Source organism: Catharus ustulatus, chromosome 24 (assembly GCF_009819885.2).
Source record: "Catharus ustulatus isolate bCatUst1 chromosome 24, bCatUst1.pri.v2, whole genome shotgun sequence".
Taxonomy (NCBI): Eukaryota; Metazoa; Chordata; class Aves; order Passeriformes; family Turdidae; genus Catharus; species Catharus ustulatus.
In genome coordinates, this window is record NC_046244.1 from 6,331,600 (window position 1) to 6,353,120 (window position 21,521).

A 21,521-nucleotide genomic window follows, 5' to 3' on the forward strand; every position below is an offset into this window, starting at 1 on the left:
GCCCAGTCCCTAATTTGGTTCCTTTCCAGCACATGAAAAAGTCTCCCCCCCTCAATTTCCTATAAATAACCAGGGTGGAAATGAGGAGCTTTTCCTGAGTGGCTTTTCAGGGCTGGAGAAGAAAGAATGAAAGAAGCTGCAGGAGACAGGGGAGGTTTGCATTTGCACACCCAGCCCAATCGATTTTCCTTTGTCTTGCCAAGTAAATTGGATTGTCAGGTAGGATTATGGCAATTACTGCCACCCCCCTGGGATGAGCACATCCAGGGGGAAATGCCTCCTCTGGGAGGAAATGAATAAATATAGAATACAGAATATAGATACAGAAATCTGGGTTTGTCAGGGATGGCTGTGAGTGAATTTTCTCCAATAAATTTCCAATTTTTTTTCTTGAAAATATGCAGGGAGATGTTGAACCCTGTGTGGTTTCTGTGTCCTTTCATCCCCTCAGGCCCAGATGGAAGAGTTCAGGCAGCTCAAGGAAGCTCTCCAGAAGATGCCAGGCTTGAGAGGAGGAGGAGGAGGAGGAGGAGGGAAGGGGCAGCAGCCCCTGGTGCCAGCCAGCAGCCAGCTGCAGCCAGGGAGGCACAAGGTATCCCAGGAAAAGCAGGATTAACACTCTGCAAGGCTCCTGCAGCTTCCAAACAACAAAACTGAGTTTGCTCTTGTCCTTCCTCCCTTTCTGGAACCCTTCCTTCCTGAAATCCTTCCTGGAATCCTTCTTTCCTTCCTGCAATCCTTCCTGGAATCCTTCCTTCCTTCCTTCCTTCCTTCCCGAAATCCTTGAATTCCTCCTTCCTCCCTTCCTGGAATCCTTCCTTGAATCCTTCCTTCCTGAAACCCTTCTTTCCTTCCTGCAATCCTTCCTGGAACCCTTCCTTTCTTCCTTCCTGAAATCCTTGAATTCTTCCTTCCTTCCTGGAACCCTTCTTTCCTTCCTGCAATCCTTCCTGGAATTCTTCCTGGAATCCTTCTTTCCTTCCTGGAACCCTTCCTTGAAACCTTCTTTCCTTCCTTTCTGGAATCCTTCCTTCCTTCCTGGAACCCTTCTTTCCTTCCTGAAATCTTTCCTGGAATCCTTCCTTCTTTCCTTCCTGGAATCCTTCCTTGAAACCTTGAAACCATCCTGGAACCCTTCTTTCCTTCCTGAAATCCTTCCTTCCATCCTTGAATCCTTGAATCTTTCCTTCCTTCCTGAAATCCTTCCTTCCTTCTTTCTTTCCTTCCTGAAATCCTTTCTGGAATTCTTCCTGCAATCCTTCCTTCCCTCCTGGAATCCTTCCTTCCATACTGGAATCCTTCCTGGAATCCTTCCTTCTTGGAATCCTTCTTTCCTTCCTGGAATCCTTTCTGGAATTCTTTCTAAAATCCTTCCTTCCTGGAACCCTTCTTTCCTTCCTGAAATCCTTCCTGGAACCCTTCTTTCCTTCCTGAAATCCTTCCTTGAATCCTTGAATCCTTGAATCCTTGAATCCTTCCTTCCTTCCTTCCTTCCTTCCTTCCTTCCTTCCTTCCTTCCTTCCTTCCTTCCTTCCTTCCTTCCTTCCTTCCTTCCTTCCTTCCTTCCTTCCTTCCTTCCTTCCTTCCTTCCTTCCTCCCTCCCTCCCTTCCTTCCTCCCTCCCTCCCTTCCTTCCCTTCCTTCCCTGTTTCCCTGTTTTCCAGGCTCTCCCTCCCGCGCTGCCCTCTGCGGTGCCCGGCGCTCAGCTCCTGCCAGGCCAGGGCTCCTCCATCCACGCCGACCCCAGGGCACAGCCCCAGGTGCCCTCCAGCCACGGCTCCTCCATCCATGCTGACCCCAGGGCACAGCCCCAGGTGCCCTCCAGCCCGGCAGCCCCAGCCCAGGATGGAAATTCCCTGCCAGAGGCTGTGCCAGCCTGGCCAGCCGGGCACGGCCACGTGGCCAGGTTCACCCGCACCATGAACAGCCTGCCCCAGACAGTAGGTGCTGCTGCCTTTGGGCTGGTGGGAGTCACAACTGGGGGATTTGGGGTGTTCTGCTGGCTTTGGGGTGGCTGGGCTTGTGGAGCTCAGAATTCTGGGGTTAGGTGTGCTCTGGTGTTTGGGATGTTCTGGGGTTTGGGATTCTCTGGTGTTTGGGATGCTCTGGTGTTTGGGATGTTCTGGAGTTGGGATGTTCTGGAGTTTGGAATGCTCTGGTGTTTGGGATTTTCTGGAGTTGGGATGTTCTAGTGTTTGGGATGCTCTGGTGGTTGTGATTTATTCTCTGGTGTTTGGGATGCTCTGGTGTCTGGGATGTTCTGCTCTGCTTTGGGGTGACTTGGGCTTGTGGAGCTCAGAATTCTGGGGTTAGGGATGCTCTGATGTTTGAGATGCTCTGATGTTTGGGATGTTCTGCTCTGCTTTGGGGTGACTTGGGCTTGTGGGAGTCAGAATTTGGGGGTTTGGGATGCTCTGGTGTTTGGGATGCTCTGGTGTTTGGGATTCTCTGGAGTTTGGGATGCTCTGGAGTTTGTGATGTTCTGCTCTGCTTTGGGGTGGCATGGGCTTGTGGAGTTCAGAATTCTGGGGTTAGTGATGCTCTGATGTTTGGGATGCTCTGATGTTTGGAATGTTCTGGAGTTTGGGATTCTCTGGTGTTTGTGATTCTCTGGTGTTTGAGTTGTTCTGGTGTTTGGGGTGTTCTGCTCTGCTTTGGAGTGGCCTGGTTTTGTGGGAGTCAGAATTTTGGGGTTTGGGGTGTTCTGGTGTTTGGGATGCACTGGTGGTTGTGATTGATTCTCTGGTGTTTGGGATGTTCTGGTGTTTGGGATGCTCTGGTGTTTGGGATGTTCTGATGTTTGGGATGTTCTGGGGTTTGGGATTCTCTGGTGTTTGGGATGCTGTGGTGTTTGGGATGTTCTGCTCTGCTTTGGGGTGGCCTGGGCTTGTGGAGCTCAGAATTCTCCTGTTTGTGATGTTCGATATTTGGGATATTTCATGTCCCAGGTGCCCAGGTTTGGGGTGTCCCAGGTGGCCAGGTTTGGGGTGTCTGATATGCCCAGGTTGGGGGTATTTCATGTCCCAGGTGCCCAGGTTTGGGGATGTTTGTTGTGCCCAGGTTTGGGGTATTTGCTGGCCCAGGTTTGGGGGTGTTTCATGTTTTGGGGGTGTTTCATGTCCCAGGTTTGGGGGTATTTCATGTCCCAGGTTTGGGATATTCCATGTCCCAGGTGCCCAGGTTTGGGGGTATTTCATGGTTTGAGATATTCCATGTCCCAGGTTTGGGGATGTTTCATGGTTTGGGATATTCCATGTCCCAGGTTTGGGGTGTTTCATGGTTTGGGATATTCCATGTCCCAGGTGCCCAGGTTTGGGGGTGTTGTGCCCAGGTTTGGGGGTATTTCATGGTTTGGGATATTCCATGTCCCAGGTTTGGGGATGTTTCATGGTTTGGGATATTCCATGTCCCAGGTTTGGGGTATTTCATGGTTTGGGATATTCCATGTCCCAGGTGCCCAGCTGTGTCTCCCCTGCAGGATGTGAAGATGCTGATGCACATCCAGGTGCGAAGCCACGAGGAAAGCCAAGCTCCTGGGCTGTCCCTGGCTGATCCAGCACAGCCCTCTCCAGCAGGAAAACCTGCAGTGCCAGCCCCCCAGCCCTCAGCAGGGACCAGCCAGGTGCAAATGCAAAGGTTGGTGACACAAAATTTTTCTGCTCTCAGCCTTTAATGCCCAAAGGAGCATCCCAGCTCTCTCTCTTCTTGTGTTTATTGCTTGAAAAACGCTTTTTTTTGGTGTGTTACTGGTGTTGGTGGAATTCTTTGGAGTCTGGGCAGGGCTCAGGATCCAGTGGATGCTGTACAGACACTGGGGAAAGCATTTATTGTCTCAGCAGCACTGGCAGGAGCTGCTCAGTTCTGCAGAAGGAAGAAAATGTCTCTGCAATTCATCAAAGCTTGGCCACAACCCAAAAAGTGGCTCCAAAAGTGGCTCTGGAAATGGAGCTTCCTCCTTTCACTTCTTTATCCCCTGGCTGTGTGCAGGTCGTGTTTATTGGGGCACATTTCATTGCTGGTTTATCTGTAGAGGAAACTTCTGGATTTCATTCTAGACTCAGCCTCTTCCTGCCCTTTCTTTTCTATTTTTGTCTGCTCACTTCACCTGGGACCTTTCCAGGGCAGAGACTGTGCTTTGCTTAGTTCTTTAAATGGCCACATCCTGCCCCAAAGAAATAAATGATAAATCACATCTGCAGGGGTGGAACAGCTCAGGGGATGGGGTGGCTGTCATGCCTTTTAGGGGCTGCCTAAAAACAAAATTAGGAGAACAAAAAGCAGTTTATTTGTATTTATTGAAGGGTCTTCAGGTACATTTAGGGCAGGGGTTACACCCAAAAATGGACCATGGGTTTTCAGACTTTTATAAGTTTGGTCCATTTGCATATTGCACTTGTCCTTTCCAGCAGTTTAAAATGTCTTAAATGGATTTTAAAATCTCTTTTTTTGTGTGTGCTGGCTTAAAGAGTTGCTGAAGTTAAAGCCACTTGTCCTTTCCAGCAATTAAAAATTAAAATGTCTTAAGCAAATTTTTAAATCTCTTTTTTTTGTGTGCTGGCTTCAAGAGCTTCTAAAGTTAAAGCCACTTGTCCTTTCCAGCAATTAAAACTTAAAATATCTTAAGCAAATTTTTAAATCTCTTTTTTTTGTGTGCTGGCTTCAAGAGCTTCTAAAGTTAAGGCCACTTTTCCTTTCCAACAGTTAAAAACTGAAATATCTTAAGCAAACTTTTAAATCTCATTTGTTTGTGTTCTGATTTAAAGAGCTTCTAAAGTTAAGGTCCCTTGTCCTTTCCTGCAATTAAAAACTAAAATATCTTAAGCAAACTTTTAAATCTCATTTGTTCATGTGCTGGCTTAAAGAGCTTCTAAAGTTAAGACCACTTGTCCAGCAGTAAAAAATTAAAATGTCTTAAATGGATTTTAAAATCTCATTTGTTTGTGTGCTGGATTAAAGAGCTTCTAAAGTTAAAGCCACTTGTCCTTTCCAGCAGTTAAAAACTGAAATGTCTTAAATAGATTTTTAAATCTCATGTAGAGGACAGGCTGCTTGGAAATTTGCTGTAACTTGCTGGGGTTAAAAGGTTTTGCTTCATTTATTTTTGAGTCCCTGTCACTGGGATTTCATCCCTCCTTTGCTTCTGAAGCTGCCCCTGACTGAGGCTATTGAGATTTTTGGGAAGCAAATTTTAATTTGGTAGCATCTTCATTTTCCATGGAGTTGGAACAATGAGGAGCACTTGTGGTTTGGGTATTTTTAAACCTTTAGATGTGTGTGTTTGGGTGTGTGTGAGGCATGAGAACTTATTTAGAATTATTGCTATGTGAATGTCATTGTCATATGAATAATATTAATGGGGTTCTACAACAAAGCAGAATTTATTTCCTACTTTGTGGCATATTAATATTCTTTTTCAAGCAGATACCATGGTAATTAATACCAAAAAAAAAGTGAAATCAGGCCAAACTTCTGCATGTGCTGCAGTATTTTTTTTTAAATAATTTCATGGAATATTTCCTGAGGCAGGGGGTTCTGTTTGCTTGCAAACTTCTGCATGTGCTGCAGTATTTTTTTTAAATAGTTCCATGAAATATTTCCTGTTTGCTTGCAGCTGGAAGGAGCTGGTGAGCAAGGTGAACGCCCGGATGGATGCAGAAGAAGCTCGGGGACACCCCAGGAAGCTCCAGCTGGGCCCCAGGGGCAGCCCCCAAACCCCCAGCCCCAGGAGAGGGGAGCAGGCAGCAGGGAGGGCCAGGGAGGACGAGGAGGAGCTGGAGATGGGTATGGAAATGATTCCCTGCGTGGGAATTGCTCTGCATGAATTCCCAGAGCATCATCTGCCCCAAGCCTGAGATAGAGCAGCAGGCTGGGGGAGGGGCTTTGAGGAGACCTCACTGAGTGTCCCTGTCCTTGTCCTTGTCCTTGTCCTTGTCCCATCCCTGTCCCTGTCCCTGTCCCATCCCTGTCCCTGTCCCTGTCCCATCCCTGTCCCTGCTTCTGCTCCATCCCTGTCCCATCCCTGTCCCTGTCCATCTCTGTCCCTGTCCCATCCCTGTCCCATCCCTGTCCCTGTCCCATCCCTGTCCCTGTCCCATCCCTGCTCCTGTCCCTGTCCCTGTCCCTGTCCCTGTCCCTGTCCCTGTCCTTGTCCTTGTCCCATCCCTGTCCCTGTCCCTGTCCCTGTCCCTGTCCCTGTCCCTGTCCCTGTCCTTGTCCTTGTCCTTGTCCCATCCCTGTCCCTGTCCCTGTCCCATCCCTGTCCCTGTCCCTGTCTCTGTCCCTGTCCCTGTCCCATCCCTGTCCCTGTCCCTGTCCCTGTCCCTGTCCCTGTCCCTGTCCCTGTCCCTGTGCCATCCCTGTCCCTGTCCCTCTCCTTGTCCCTGTCCTTGTCCTCATCCCTGTCCCCATCCCTGCCCGTGTCCCTGTCCTTGTCCTTGTTCCTGTCCCTGTCCCTGCTTCTGCTCCATCCCTGTCCCATCCCTGTTCCCGTTCCTGTCCCTGCTCCTGTCCCATCCTTGTCCTTCTCCCTGTCCCCATCCCTGTCCTTGTCCCATTCCTGTCCCCATCCCTGTCCCATCCCTGCTCGTGTCCCTGCTTCTGTCCTTGTCCTTGTCCCTGTCCCTGTCCCCATCCCTGTCCATCCCTGTCCCATCCCTGTCCCTGTCCCATCCCTGTCCCTGTCCCATCCCTGTCCCTGCTCCTGTCCCTGTCCCATCCCATCCCCATCCCCGTCCCTGTCCCTGTCCCATTCCCATCCCTGTCCCTGGCAGATGCAGGAGTGATCGCCAGGGAGCACAACTCTCACTCCCAGAAGGAGCCCGTGCTGCAGGAGCCCATGGTGAGCAACCAGAGCATCACAAATCCCCTCCAGGGTGGGGAGGGACCTTCAGTCCCATCTGATCCCACCCCAGCCACCAGCAGGGACAGCTCCCCCACCCCAGGCTGCTCCAAGCCCTGCCCAGGCTGGCTGTGACAAGTTTCCATCTTTCCACCCTGCCATGCTCCACCTGGATGGCTCTGAATGAGTCCAACAATTCAAAAATTACCCAGAAGTTTCTGCAATGTGCAATTCCAATCTCCTCGGGTCTGAAGGGATAACAAAGAATGTTTTGGGGTTTTTTTTTAAATAGACTTGGAGGGGTCAAGTGCTCAGCACTGCTGCTTGCTGGGGAAGGAATCTTTGTTATCCTCAAGAGGTTTTTCTTGCACAGATGCCAGATGATGCTGCAGATCCTGCCCAGGACCCCAATAACCAAGGGGAGGATGAGTTTGAGGAGGCTGAGCTGGAGAGACCTGACTTTGAGGAGAAGGTGGGAGGCTCAGACAAGTTCAAGGAGGCCAGGGTTAAAGAAGAGCCAAAGGAGAAGCCACCAAAGGTGAGGGAATGGGGACAAACAGCAGGGCCAGGGGGGATCCCCAGTGGGGATGGGTGGGCACAGAGCTTAAGGACTGCAAGGGAAACATCAGATTCCTGGATGGATCCAAAATCTCACTGAGAGGGTGAGGCAGGAGAAAGCTCTTTGGCAGGTTGGTCAAAAACAACCTGTTTTTTTCTTCCACTGGTTGTAATGGAGCTTGAAATTTGCATTTCATAGGAATTTTGGGTTCTTTGTTTTGATTCTGTTTGTGTTTTTAACCAGTACAATCAGCTGTGCAGTCCAGCTCTGGGGTAGAGTGGAGCAGAATAAGCAAAGGGACAATTTCAGGAAATTATCTTTTAGTCAGAGCTTGCTCTGCCTCTTCCTCTCTGCTTGTCAAAGTCCCTCATGGCACTTGCAGCAGCTTTAGGGATGGAGAGATGTGGATTAGGGGATGGCTCACTCCCAGCTGCTTTTCCCAGGGCTTTTCATGCACTTGGGACCAGCAGCAGAGACAAAAATCTGAGTGTGTGCTGGGTCCTGCTCAGTGCAGCCCTGCCCAGGTCCTGGCAGCAGTGACAAGTGACAGCTCTGCCTCCTTGTTTGCCTCCCTGCAGATGGAATCCATTTGTTCCACCAAGTGTTTCTTGCTGCCTGAAGCCAGGCTCTGCACCAGGGAAATGTTCCTTTGTTTTGACAAGCAGCTGAACGTTGCTTGTTTTAAAAAAAAGGAGTGTTTTATCTGTCAGGCTCTAAAATCGTGATTAATAGTGGGATTAAGAAAGAAAAAAAGAAATCCAGGCCAATGAAATCAAACAAGAGAGAGATGCTGGCAGCAGCAGAGCAACACCTCCTTGAGATCAGTGAAAATGTGGAAAGAATTAGTGACATAAATACCTGGCTTTCAGATCTGCCTGGGCTGTGCTCCCTAAAGCTCTACCCTAAATAACTCAAAGTTTTCCAGAGTCCTGGGGCTTGAGGCAACAGCCCTGGCGCCCTGCTGCTGCAGGACAGATCTTCTCCAAGTGAAAGGAGCTGCCAGCAAGTGGGAAAAGAGACTGGATGATAAAAATATTGATTGTCCCTGTGCTCCCCCTGATTCCTGATCCAGTGTCCCTGGCAGGAGTGGGAGCAGCTGGGGCTCTCTCAGCCATGCCTGGCTGTGTTTTTCAGGATGCTGCCAGACCTGCCAAGCCCAGGGAAGATCCACTGGAGGATTACCAAGAAGATCAGGAGCAGGAAATTGTACGACACCAAGGTTCTTCCTCTTTCCCTCTCTGCTGTGGCTTCTCCTGGGTGTGTCGGGGAGGACTCAGCTTTTAGGGAGCCAGATGTGAGCAGGGACCCCAGGTCTGCCTGTTCCTGCTCAGTGAGGTGTCCAGAACAAACCTGGAGCCCACTGCTCCCTTTTCCAGGTGTTCAGAGCATTTTTTGTGCTCTTTGTCCCCTCCTCCTTTCTGTCTGCATCCCCCTGCAGCAGCTGAGCTGTGGGATGCTTCCCTGAGAGCAGCTGGGAGGAGTCACAGCTGGAATCACAGCTGGAATCACAGCTGGAATCACAGCTGGAATCACAGCTGGAATCACAGCTGGAATTATAGCAGGAATTATAGCAGGAATTATAGGAGGAATCAGGAGGAATTATAGCAGGAATTATAGGAGGAATCAGAGGAGGAATCAGCAGGAATTATAGGAGGAATCAGAACAGGAATCAGCAGGAATCACAGGAGTAACCACAGGAGGAATTATAGAAGGAATTACAGGAGTAATCACAGGAGGAGCCACAGGAGAAATTATAGCAGGAATTGCAGCAGGAATTACAGCAGGAATTACAGCAGGAATTACAGCTGGAATTATACCAGGAATTACAGGAGGAATCACAGGAGTAATCACAGGAGAAATTATAGCAGGAATCAGAGGAGGAATCACAGGAGGAATTAAACAAGGAATCAAAGGAAGAATCATAGCAGGAATCAGCAGGAATCATAGGAGGAATTATAGCAGGAATTACAGGAGGAATTACAGAAGGAATCATAGGAGGAATCACAGGAGGAATTATAGAAGGAATCACAGGAGGAATCAGCAGGAATTACAGGAGTAACCACAGGAAGAATTATAGCAGGAATTACAGGAGAAATCACAGGAGTAATCCCATGAGGAATTATAGCAGGAATCAAAGGAGGAATTATAGGAGAAATCACAGAAGGAATTGTAGCAGGAATTATAGCAGGAATTACAGGAGGAATTATAGCAGGAATTATAGCAGGAATCATAGGAGGAATTATAGGAGAAATCACAGGAGGAATTATAGAAGGAATCACAGGAGTAACCACAGAAGGAATTATAGCAGGAATCAGAGCAGGAATTACAGGAGGAATTACAGCAGGAATTGCAGCAGGAATTACAGAAGGAATTATAGCAGGAATCAGAGGAGGAATTATAGGAGAAATCACAGGAGTAATCACAGGACTAACCACAGGAGTAATCCCATGAGGAATTATAGCAGGAATTACAGCAGGAATCACAGGAGGGATTACAGCAGGAATTACAGAAAGAATTCTAGCAGGAATCTCAGGCTGTGCCAGTGCAGCAAGGCACAGATCAATGTTTTCCAAGCATGACCTAGAGAGGATCACCCTGGAACTTTCTGGCTCACAGAGACAGAAATTAATTCTCTTCCAGGCTCATTCATTCCCTCCCTGCCCTTTGTGAGTGGCTCCTGAGGGATTTTTCTGCAGTTTCCCCAGGATTGCAGAGGAGCTGAGGGTCTGGGCTGCCTGCTGGGAATGGAGGGAGTGGGGAAATAAGGGGTGGGCAGAACAGAGTTGGTGTCAGGTCCTTCCCTGAGCGAATCCAGGTCTCTTGTAGGTGTCTGAAATCACCCATGGACACAATTTTTTCTGCCCCTCATTCTGCTCCTCGTGCAGCAGAGCAGCAGGCTGAGATGTCACAGTTGCATTGGACTGGCAGGATATTAAATGTGCTAAAAACACCCTGGCTGATGATGGCAACACCTCTGTGTCCTGCCAGGACACCTCAAGGTCCTGGCAGGGCTGGGTTCTGTTTTCCCAGGTGGTTTGGTGGAACAGTTCTGGTGTGCTGTTTATTTAGGGTCTCCTCTCCAGGATTTTCCTTTTTTTTTTTTGCTGATTTTTCCTTCCTGTGCCCCCAGGAGGATCATGGAGGGGAGGTGGATGACAACGATGACCTGGAGCTTGTCAAGGAGCGTGCAGGGACGAGGGGAGGCAGGAAGGATGATTACTTCTGAGAGCTGCTGGAGGAAAATGGGACACTCCAGAAGGAGGGGATGGGAGCTCCTCCTGAGAACTGCCTCCCCAATTCAAGCCTGCCCAGAACAAAGGCAGGAGGAGGGAGCTCTGTGCAGGCCCTGGTTTGCAGAGCAGAATTCCATCTGGGTGTGGGGCCACTGCTGCCCCCAGGCACTGGGAGATCTCAGACTGGGAATGATTTTATCCTGCTGCTTTTCTTGGAAGCACTTTCTGATTTCCTGTGTTCTTCACCCTCTTGTTTTTCACATCCCCTTTCAAAGCTGGAGAGGGGTTTTTTGGTTGGTTTTGGGGGGTTTTTTTTACCCCCCCCGGGTGCCTGAGCTGGTCCCTGGACTCACTCGACTGATCTCTAATACAAAGGAATAATTCATAAATCGTTTTGCTCAGTAATGTTTCTTTAACACACCCTCTGCTCTCCTCTGAGCAGGGTGGGGAGGGAAGCAGAGGAAATTTCCTGTTCTTTGTCTGGAGCTGTGCAAGAGCACCAACCACAGCCAGCAGTGTGTGTGGGGGTGTGAGCACTGCATCCCCTCCAGGGGCTTGGAGCAGATCCCTGCAGAGTTCTCCTTGCCTTGGCTTTGAGCTGGGACAGTGTGACACTCCTGCTGGGCTCAGAGTGTCCCTGTGCATCTTCCTGACCTTGCTGCTGGAGGTGAGGGCTGGCCTGAGCTGAGACATCTTCCTGATGGAAGCAGGAAAAAGGAAATAAGGAATATTTGCAGCTCAACTAATGCACTTCCAACCTGTTTGGCTTCTTTCCAGTCTCCCAACATTGGAGCTAAGGTAAATTCTGCTTCTTCCAGGCAGGTTTGAATCAGCCAGCTGGGTATTGTTGATGCAGTGAATTGAATCCTGTGGTACTTTACTTGGCCTCCAAAAGACACCTGACCTCAGGGACAGAGAAGGAACAGTCAGCAGAAATCCTTGGAATTTAAAATGAAAGGAGAAAGGGCTAAATCATGATATCTCAGAGCCCAGAACAGGGCAGAGCTGTGCCCCTCCCTGCCCTGTGCCTGAGCTGTCTCCTGCCTCCTCATCACCACTGGAAATCCCAGACTCTGGCACCTCAATCACCAAACTCAGCTCAATGTCATCACCTGGTAAAAAATCAGAGGATCTTTGTTCTCCATTTGAATGAGTCAAGCTCTTTTTATTCCTTGTTTGTGGCATATTTTGCAAACACTTTTAGACACTGGGAGAAATGATATTTATTTCCCAACAAGCTCAGCCTTTTCCATTCTGACAGAATTGATTATTTTTTCTTCCACTGGTTGTAATGGAGCTGAAGTTTACATTTCATAGGAATTTTGGGTTCTTTTGTTTTGATTCTGCTTGTGTTTCTTCCCAGTACAATCAGCTGTGCAAGTCCAGCTCTGGGGTAGAGTGCAGCAGAATAAGGAAAAGAACAATTTAAAGAAATTATCTTTTAACCAAGTGCCAGAGCTGCTCATGGAGCCCAGTAAGGAGCTGACAACAAAACTCTGGTGGGGTTTAAGAAATCCAAAATGCCCTGAGATGGTTAAAGCTGCTTTCTCCTGCTGAGATGCTCCCCTATGAACAGCACACTGCCAGCACATCAGCTGAGGCTGCTTCAGAGCATCCTGACCCAAACTGCCTCCAGTTCCAGGTCAGAGCAGCATCCCTGAGCAGCCAGAGCCAAAATTCTGAGCTCAGCACAGCCCTCCCTGCCTGCTCCACTCCCTGCTGCTCTCCCCAGGTTCTCCCCTCCCTGCAAATGGAATCAAGCACTGCAAAGAGAAGCCCAGTGGGGGTGAGGCTGCTCACTGATTCAGGCTGCAGGATAATCTAAATTAGGAGGCAGATTCTCTGTGTGTGCATGGCTAGGGTGAGTAATCCTCAAAGTTATGGCTTGGAGGGAGCTGCAGCAGCTCAGGCCTGAATGCAGAGCTTGGAGGATGCTTTAGGAACCATATGTCATGTGCTGCCCTCAGCTGAGAGCAAACATCCCTGCCTGGGGATTGTCTGCCCTGGCCATAGCTGAGACTAAAATTAGCAGAGTGTTGCATAAATTGTGAGCTGGAGGTTGTCAGTGCTTCACTGCCTGGCCCACAGCGAGGTTTCATTCTCATTCACTGTTTCCTCTAAGAAGAAACAACAAACCCAGAAAAGCCAAAGCCTGTGGTGCTGGCTCTGTCTGGAGGGCTGTAAAGCAATCTGGGGTGCTGCTGGCTTGGAGATGCTGCTGGGGCTTCACAGATCACAGCAGAATGCAGAATCCACACCATGAAAAGCCCAGGCTGGGTTTTGCTGCAGACTGAGGCACACAACAAGGTCTCAGGAACCAGATGGATTGCTAAGAGAGCAAACAATGACACAAAAGATTCCCAGGGAGCCAGCACGGGCAGGCTGACCAAGCCAAAGCACGAGGGGCTGCTTGGCTGTGACATAAATAATTCAGTTTTTGCTCAGACACAGTGCAAGGCCAAAAAAAAAAGTGCAGAAATGTAGTTAACCTGTGGTGTTATAAATTTTTTGATGGGTTCTGTGCCAATTTTCCCTCCCTGCCCCACACTCCAGAGCCTTGGATCTCCCACCAGAACTCAGAGTTGTTCATCACAGGGGTTGGTGCCAGATTTCTTCCCTGGACATGGAAATAACGACAGCTCTGGACAACAAGCTGCTCTTCAGCGCTGTCAGGAGAAGGACACAAAGGTTGAAGGAGGAAAAACTTGCTTGCTTTGGCTCCAGCCACTTCCTGAACATGCTCACATTTCTCAGGAAGGGCCCTCAGCTCTCCAGTTTTTGCATCCTGGCTGGAATTCCACAGGTGGATTTGCCAAGAAGTGCCTTGAGCAGCACAGCACCTCTTCTGCTCCAATATCTGAGTGTTTTCCAAGCCATAACTGCACCTTCAGCATCCTCTTCTAGGCTGATCCTATTTTTAAATTGAATTCCATTGATATCTGAGTGTTTTCCAAGCCATAACTGCACCTTCAGCATCCTCTTCTATGCTGATCCTATTTTTAAATTGAATTCCATTGATATCTGAGTGTTTCCCAAGCCATAACTGCACCTTCAGCATCCTCTTCTAGGCTGATCCTATTTTTAAATTGAATTCCATTGATATCTGAGTGTTTCCCAAGCCATGACTGCACCTTCAGCATCCTTTTCTATGCTGATCCTATTTTTTAATTGAATTCCATTGATCCCTCTTAATATCAAAAGAGATTCCTGGCAACTTTTCCATAGGGTACCAGACACCCCCATTAAATCTGGTGAAAAATTTCCACATTTCCAGATGTGGAAATAACTTACAATACTTGATATTGGTAAATTAAAGATTTCCTTAGGAACCATACACTTGGAAAATTCAGTCTTTCCACCAGGAAAATGTGCCAGACCATTCATGTTCAATGCATCAGAAAACAAAATTATTTAAAACAAATTCCACACTGCTGTGAATGACACTGTGTATATGCAAGCATCACCCTGCAGGTATGATTTGGGTTTGGTTTTGCTCAGGCTGTGAAATAAAAAGTTGTATTTTCAACTTTAGGTAATTCAGATTTTGTTTTTAAAGGACACACAGTAAACTGCAGTGTGTTTCTAAGCAGGTAGCACAGTGAAGAGCTACAGCAATGTGTTCAGCACATCTCTGAGGGCTTTAACAAAACAATATGTTAATTATTCAGTTTTACAAGTTAAATATAGACAAATGCTCGTGTTTTGCTGTAAAATCTGGAACACAACTCTACGTAAAACCTGATCAAAACAAACAAAAAATGTTGCTTTTTTTCCCTGCTACTCAGAAAAGACTTAAAGTGACTTTTACCAATTCAACATCTCTCCAACCACTGTTTAAGGCTGTATTTTATTATTGTTTCATTAGGGCTCTTTTCTTTCCACATTTAGCCAAGTCAGTACCTCTCTCAAGGTCGTTCAGAGAACATTAATTCCATTAATTCCATTAACCTGGCATGGAGCACTGCTGTCTCCTCCTGTGCTGCACAATCACTGCTGGCTCCAGGTGCAGGGGTGGGTGGAGGTTTGCTCCTGCTGCAGAGGGAGGAAATGGCATTTGGGGGAAGGAAAGGAAAGGAATATCCTCATTCCTTCTGGCTCAGGGTGTGCACTAAGACCCAGAGCTGTCCCTGCTCTCAGCTGACCTCCTCGTGTCTTTATTTCATCCTTGCCGAGTTTATTTAAATTCCCAAAGCCAAGAGGTGAGAGCAGTCTGGGTTTTAAAAGGAAAATAAAATCAGTGTGAGCTCTGTTTCTTGGAACAAGGTTTGCATGAGCTGGAGGGGAGCTCTGTCACCTTGCCCAGCCCTCGGGGACAGAGGCAGCTCCCGGCCACCCCCAGGCACATTTCTGGGGGTTTAACCATGTAACGTGAGAATTGCTGTGTTTTACAGGTTAAATACAGATAAATGCTTATGTTCTACTGTGAAATTAAAACAGGATCCTAGGTAAAACCAGATCAAAAACACGGACAAATTAAAAAAAAAAAAAAAAAAAACAACATTGTTTGCTGTGGAATGAAATCTGCAACTCGACCAAGACAGGACTGAGCAGCCCCCTAAGCACTGGGGGATGTGACTGCACATCCCCTGAGCCGCCCTTTGTGGGGTCTGAGCATCCCTGTGCCAACCCTGTGGGGTCTGAGCATCCCTGTGCCAACCCTGTGGGGTCTGAGCATCCCTGTGCCAACCCTGTGGGGTCTGAGCATCCCTGTACCAATCCTGTGGGGTCTGAGCATCCCTGTACCAATCCTGTGGGGTCTGAGCATCCCTGAGCCGCCCTTTGTGGGGTCTGAGCATCCCTGTACCAATCCTGTGGGGTCTCAGTACCCCTTTGTGCCGGGGTCTGAGCATCCCTGTGGGGTCTGAGCATCCTGTATCAACCCTTGTGGGGTCTGAGCACCCCTTTGTGCCAGGGTCTGAGTATCCCTGAGCCAACCCTGTGGCGTCTGAGCATCCCTGTACCAACCATGTGGGGTCTGAGCATCCCTGAGCCAACCCTGTGGGGTCTGAGCATCCTGTATCAACCCTGTAGGGTCTGAGCATCGCTCTACCAACCCCTGTGGGATCTCAGCATCCCTGTACCAACCCTGTGGGGTCTGAGCATCCCTGTACCAACCCTGTGGGGTCTGAGTATCCCCTTGTGCCAACCCTTGTGGGGTCTGAGAATCCCTGTGCCAACCCTGTGGGTCTGAGCATCGCTGTACCAACCCTTGTGGGGTCTCAGTACCCCTTTGTGCCGGGGTCTGAGCATCCCTGCATCCCTGAGCCGGCCTTTGTTGGGTCTGAGCATCCTGTACCAACCGTGTAGGGTCTGAGCATCCCTGTACCAACCCTGTGGGGTCTCAGCATCCCCCGTGCGGGCTCTTGCGGGGTCTGAGCATCCCTTTGTGCCGATCTTTATGGGATCTCAGCACCCCTTTGTACCGATCTTTAGGGGTTCTCAGCACCCCTTTGTACCGATCTTTAGGGGTTCTCAGCACCCCTTTGTACCGATCTTTAGGGGTTCTCAGCACCCCTTTGTACCGATCTTTAGGGGTTCTCAGCATCCCTTTGTGCCGATTCTTGCGGGAGTCACAGCACCCCTTTGTGCCGATTCTTGCGGGGTCTGAGCATCCCCCTGTGCCGGCCCTTGCGGGATCTCAGCATCCCTTTGTGCCGATTCTTGCGGGGGTCACAGCACCCCTTTGTGCCGGCCCTGTCGGGATCTCTCCCCCGCGGTCTCTCCCCTCTCCGTGCGGATGCTCAGAGCCGTGTCCGTGCGGATGCCCAGCGCCGTGTCCGTGCCGTGTCCGCAGCGGGCGGGTGCTCCTCAGCCCGGCGAGAGTTAACGGCGGCACCGCCTCTCCATTGGCGGCCCCGGCGCGGCTGCCGAGCCCGCGCTCGCCCCGCGCTCGCCCCGCGCGTCCGCCGGCCCCGCGCTCCGAGCCTCCATGCGGCTCCCACCGCCGGCATGCCCGGCACGCCCAGCCTGCTGCCTCCGCTGCTCGCCTTGCTGTGCCTCGGGGTCGCCGACCCCAACGCCGACCCCGACGAGCCGTGGTGCCCCTACAAGGTGGGCGGCGATGGCGCGGCGGGGGCGCGGCTCTGCTTCCGCCCTCCGGCCCGCGGCTTCCAGTGCTCGGCCCGGGCGTGCCGCGCCCACCGCTCCGCGGGCGGTGCGCTGGTGGCCAACGTGCTGCGGAACGGCAGCGTGCTGCTGCAGTGGGGGCTGCGCCACTGGGGGACTCCGGCACCGCGCCCCTCCGCCTCCTCCCTGCGCGGCTTCGTGCTCAACTGCTCCTGGGACGGCACCTACACGCGTTTCCCCTGCGACAGCGTGGAGCTGGGAGCCGCATGTCGCGACTACCTGCTGGCCGAGGCGCACGGCAGCGTGCGCTACCGCCTGTGCCTGCAGCCGCGCTTCGCCCCGCCGCGCCCCGCGCCGCCCGCGCAGTGCGTGGAGTTCCGCGTGGAGCCCGCGGCCATGCGCGACATCGTGGTGGCCATGACCGCCGTGGGGGGATCCATCTGCGTGATGCTCGTCTTCATCTGCCTGCTGGTGGCTTACATCACCGAGAACCTGATGAGCCCCGCGCTGGCCCGCGGAGGACACGCTGCGCGCCGCGCGTAGTGCGGGAGGAGCGGGGGATGCTGCGGAGGATGATGCGATGGGGAGATCCCGCAGATGTTCCGGCGCTTTCCGGCGAGGAAAGAGGGTTTCCAGATGGTTCTGGCGGAGTGGGGTTGGCTGTGCCCGAATTTGCGGAGTTCGGGGCTCTTCTTCCTCCTGTGGCGGAGCCGTTCGTGGTGACTGAACTCATCTCAAAAGCAAAGGCAGAGCTCCTCAAGTGCCAGAAACTGTCTGGTTTTAAGGGCAAGCAGCAGATCTTCCCGAGGGCCTGTTTGAAAAGACTCTTCTTTTAAACCTAAAACCTCTTGGTCTTAGATCCATGCTTGATTTTTTTTTTTTCCTGTGGGGTGAAGTTGTTTAAAGTTCAGGAGAACTGACTGGTGGAACCACAAACCCCAAAGCTGAGTGTGCGTGTTTGACCCAAAGCCCGCTTAATTTTGTGGTTTAGGTGGGTTTTGTATCATGCTGGTCACAAATTTTTGGGGCCTAGACTGGCCAGTGTCCAAAAACAACGGGGGTTTTCTGGTCTAGGGGTTTTCTGGACCAACAACATCCAACACCTGCTTTTTCTCCCATCAGAATTGTGTCATAGTGTCACAAAGAGTGAAGCTAAAGGGATAAACTGAGTAAGAAAACTCGATTTAGAACCAACCCTTAATTATAATTAAGATATAAGTGAGCACCTCCTTGCCCCCTGAAATCCCCTCCTTTAGCAATGCAGCTGCACTAAGGTAGAAGCTTCTTGAGCACAGAACTCACTGATGTTGTAGCCGAGTGTTTTTGAGCGTAGGAACACTCCCTGTGAACTCCTCACTTGATGCTGTAGTAAAGTAAGGTTTTAGCCATACTCTAGTACTGATTCTATTGTGCCTTAGTGCTGAGAATTTGTCCCATTTCTATCAGTGGATCTGTTCCTGTAGTCCTCGTGTATCTCCCTCGTGTTCTTGTCTCTGGAATTAGTGCTTGTTACTTTGTCTGGTTTCCTTTTTTTAAAAAAAAAATCTACTCGGGCTGATCATTACTTGAAATTTAATATATACACAAAGTAGTTACCTTCAGAGAGGTATTTAGTGAGGTAGTTTTTAGTATGTGTTGTTTGTATGTAGTTGACTGCTGTAACACAAAAAAAATTAATTTATTATCACTTAGGAACTGTGCACCTAAAGCAAAAAAAAAAAAAAGGGAAAGGCTCTGCTGTAGAGGGATTGTTGGTGTTGAAACACGTCAGGTTCACGTGTGATCTGTTTGTGTAAATGTTTAGCACTGGTGAACGACCTGCTTGCTTGTTTGTGAGGTTTAAACTTGGTGGTAGAGGGTAAATATAGGAACTGTGTGGAATCCTTAATAAAAAATTCAGTATTTATACTGAACACAATCCCTTCAAGAAGTTGGGAGTGGCTGAGGAGCTGGAGGTCTGCATTTCATCAGGCACAAACACCTTTTCCTTTGTTGTTCCTGCTGTGTTTGCATCCTCACAAGCACTCCATGTAAATGTTCTGTGTTTATTACCTTGCTTTAACTCACTGGTGCCATCATCTTGGGGTTTTTATCCCTGAAAGAAAAGGCAATTTTGAAGAACATGAAGACAAATTTTGGTCTTTTCAAGGTTTCAAGTCAGCCTTTGCTGTGGGCAGTTCAGCACTGGAGTGCCACTGATTTTGTGCATCTCTGTCACCTTTTGTCAACCAATGTCACTGTTCTGTTCCTCATCTTGTCAGGAATTGCCAGATGTGAAAACCAGCTGTATAAACAATGAGCCTTGTATCACCTTGGCATTGAACTTAATAAATTTAGACATGAAAAGAAATGGAAATTTCATAAATATTTAATGGTTCGAGATCTTGCTTGACTTGAAGTGATTCTGTCCAATCTGGTCATAATAATGTTCCATTGGTAAAATTATGACAGCATTAATGAAAAAAATTATTCTCTGAATATTTGATTTTATTTACTAGAGGTTTGGACTGTAGATAAGAGGATAATTCAGGTGGTAACACTGATGTGAGTCTGAGGAAATGGAAATTTAATTTCTTTGAACGTGACTCTGTTCAGTAAGACACCTCTGCAGGTAATAATGGATACAGTGACCTGCTAAAACAGCACCTACAAGATACCAAAGAGATGTTTTTGTAGTCATTTCACATTTTTATTCATCAGTCTCTGGGGGTTGCATTGCAGCAGCATCCTGGGCAGAGGGTAAAAAGAAGAATATAAATCCTGATAGAAGAAAATCTGCAATTTTCTAAAGGATTCTTTTTTTTCTTTTTCCTTTTCCATGCATGATAAATGGGATGTAGGAAACAATATCTCTGTTTCTCATTCATTTTTAGTGGATTAAGCTTTAATTGAACACATCTGGGTGTATGGAAAAGAAAACCAGATTATTCCCTGTCTGATTTTGTGTGACATTAAGCAAAATACCTGTTGACCCATTGATAACTGGATTTTTTTCCTTCTATCACTACAGAAATTTCCTCCACCATGATATTTGTTGTGATAATAAAAGGGAAAATTACATGTGCACAGGGTTTGGTACTAACTCAGCTGCCACAGGCCTTGGTGAGACTGCACAGTTAAAGCTTTGTCCAGGCTTTGCAGCAATTCCCAAAATGTGCAGAGTAGTTTGTGGAGTGATAATCCATCCTGGCCTGTCCAGGCAGCAATAAAGAAGTGGCAGAATGCTGATTTATGACTGCCAAGAAGCTGCTTTGGGAAAAAGTGGAAATAGCTCCTGAGGCATCTACACATTCTCCATGTTACTACACCAGCACCTGCTATTAAAAAATCCATGTGGTGCCTTCTTAGGTGTTTTATTATCCTGCATTTATCCAGTCATTCCCAGTACAAATATCAGGCCAAATCCAGGAATTAAAGTGGAGAATGATATGCTCATTAACAAGCTGTTTTTTCCTTGCCCTGTGCTAAATTTGAGGAAAACAACTCCTTAAATATGAGCAGCTCCAAGCTCAGCTTGACCCCAGCTTTGAGTCTTCTGGAGGAAACAGTTTGTGCCTCAGGCAAAGAATCTCTCCTAATTGCACTCTGATATTTTTTTTTTTTGTGGGCTGGAAAATGCTGCCTGGCTTTATTTGGAGGTGCAGGCAAAAGCTGGGATTTTGCTTCCATGGAGACCTGGAGTTGCAGTTTTATGAGGCTGCAAACTGCTGCTGTGTTTCACCAGCATGTTCCAGGAGAATGGTGGGCTGGAAGGAGGGAAAGAGGCAGGTGACAGTGTCACCTTCCTGGGAAAAGCTTTGGAATTACAGCAGGGATGCTTGGATGGGGTTTTTTGGCAATTTAACCTGAGCAAAAGCACCCTGAGATTGGTGTTGCTTCAGCACAGATCTGAATAATTCCCTGACCAGAAGCACCAAATGATCAGACCTTTTTTTTTTTTTTGCAGAATAAGAATGAAGAATATGATGGGCAGGGATAGGAATGGCTGAGAGGAGACCCAAGGAAAGAAATTTTTGCAGGCAGGGGCAATGAAGTGCTGAGGGGACACGTTTAGGTGGGAAAAGGGGAAAGATTTCTTTGTTAAAGTTGAGAAAAGTGAGAAAAACCTTATTTTTTATGAGAGAGGGAGAGGTTTTACATGGAGGGAGGAGAGGAGAATGGTGATTGTGGGAGCAGGTGCTGAATGTCAGGAAAAAGCTCTGCTGGAAGTGCTGTGGTAATAATGGGGCAAAAAAATCCTTAGAAAGCACAAAAGGAAAAAAAAATCAATGAGAATATTTTTAGGAAGCATTGAGGAGAGAGTTCTGCCTCACTAGTGAAGTTCAATTGGGCTAGGGAATAGATTTGCTCCTGTTTTATCTCCTGTATTTCCTCTGATCCATTATCTACTCCTGCCTTTGAAACAGTGCGAGGAGACCAAAGTGGAAACGCTTTGTTAGATGGAAAACGGAAAAAACCACAAAAACCTCAGAGAAAAATGAGATTGAGCTGGGCTGAGCAACCAGCACTGTGATAATTTTGACCTGTATGAGTGAAAATAGTTCTGAAACCAGTGTATGGTTTCAGCGGTGGGTACATAAATAACTCCTAGTTTTGGCTGTTCCAATTTGTACAGTTTGCAGTAAAAGAATCCTCCTGAAATGCAGAATTCCATGATTAATCCCAACACTAACCATCTGTGTTCCTGGGCACAGACTGGGATTATCCAGGGTGTTAAACCCGGTTCTTTTCCTGGGCATGACTCAATCCTGCATCCAAAGCTTCCCCTGGGGATCCTCCAGCCCCGCCGTGGCATTTGGCTGCCATCTAGTGCCAAACAGAGGGGA

The 21,521-nt window shown here is 48.6% G+C and overlaps 2 protein-coding genes across 5 annotated transcripts in view; both read left to right on the forward strand.

Moving 5' to 3' along the window:
* The window catches only part of LOC117006864 (Golgi integral membrane protein 4-like), a 29,267-nt gene extending 15,112 nt beyond the window's left edge, over nucleotides 1-14,155 (forward strand). The window contains exons 7-15 of one of the 4 annotated variants that reach the window (XM_033079564.1): nucleotides 452-592; nucleotides 1,664-1,759; nucleotides 1,814-1,939; nucleotides 3,478-3,635; nucleotides 5,611-5,780; nucleotides 6,770-6,837; nucleotides 7,211-7,375; nucleotides 8,531-8,602; nucleotides 10,527-14,155. In XM_033079564.1, the coding sequence (XP_032935455.1) occupies nucleotides 452-592; nucleotides 1,664-1,759; nucleotides 1,814-1,939; nucleotides 3,478-3,635; nucleotides 5,611-5,780; nucleotides 6,770-6,837; nucleotides 7,211-7,375; nucleotides 8,531-8,602; nucleotides 10,527-10,622 (1,092 nt within the window). In that variant the 3' untranslated portion in view covers nucleotides 10,623-14,155. Of the gene's footprint in view, nucleotides 1-451; nucleotides 593-1,663; nucleotides 1,940-3,477; nucleotides 3,636-5,610; nucleotides 5,781-6,769; nucleotides 6,838-7,210; nucleotides 7,376-8,530; nucleotides 8,616-10,526 lie in introns of all 4 variants that reach the window. The other 3 variants (XM_033079565.1, XM_033079563.1, XM_033079562.1) reach the window with 3 other exon arrangements.
* A 2,377-nt stretch (nucleotides 14,156-16,532) lies between these two features.
* Nucleotides 16,533-19,045, forward strand: FNDC10 (fibronectin type III domain containing 10). The gene has a single exon (XM_033079887.1). The coding sequence runs from the start codon at nucleotides 16,579-16,581 to the stop codon at nucleotides 17,236-17,238; it is 660 nt and encodes a 219-aa protein (XP_032935778.1). The 5' UTR covers nucleotides 16,533-16,578; the 3' UTR covers nucleotides 17,239-19,045.
* Nucleotides 19,046-21,521: the final 2,476 nt, after the last annotated feature.

What these genes read in the sequence shown, in the direction of transcription:
- FNDC10 (XM_033079887.1), top strand. Translation starts at nt 16,579, where the DNA reads ATGCCCGGCACGCCCAGCCTGCTGCCTCCGCTGCTCGCCTTGCTGTGC.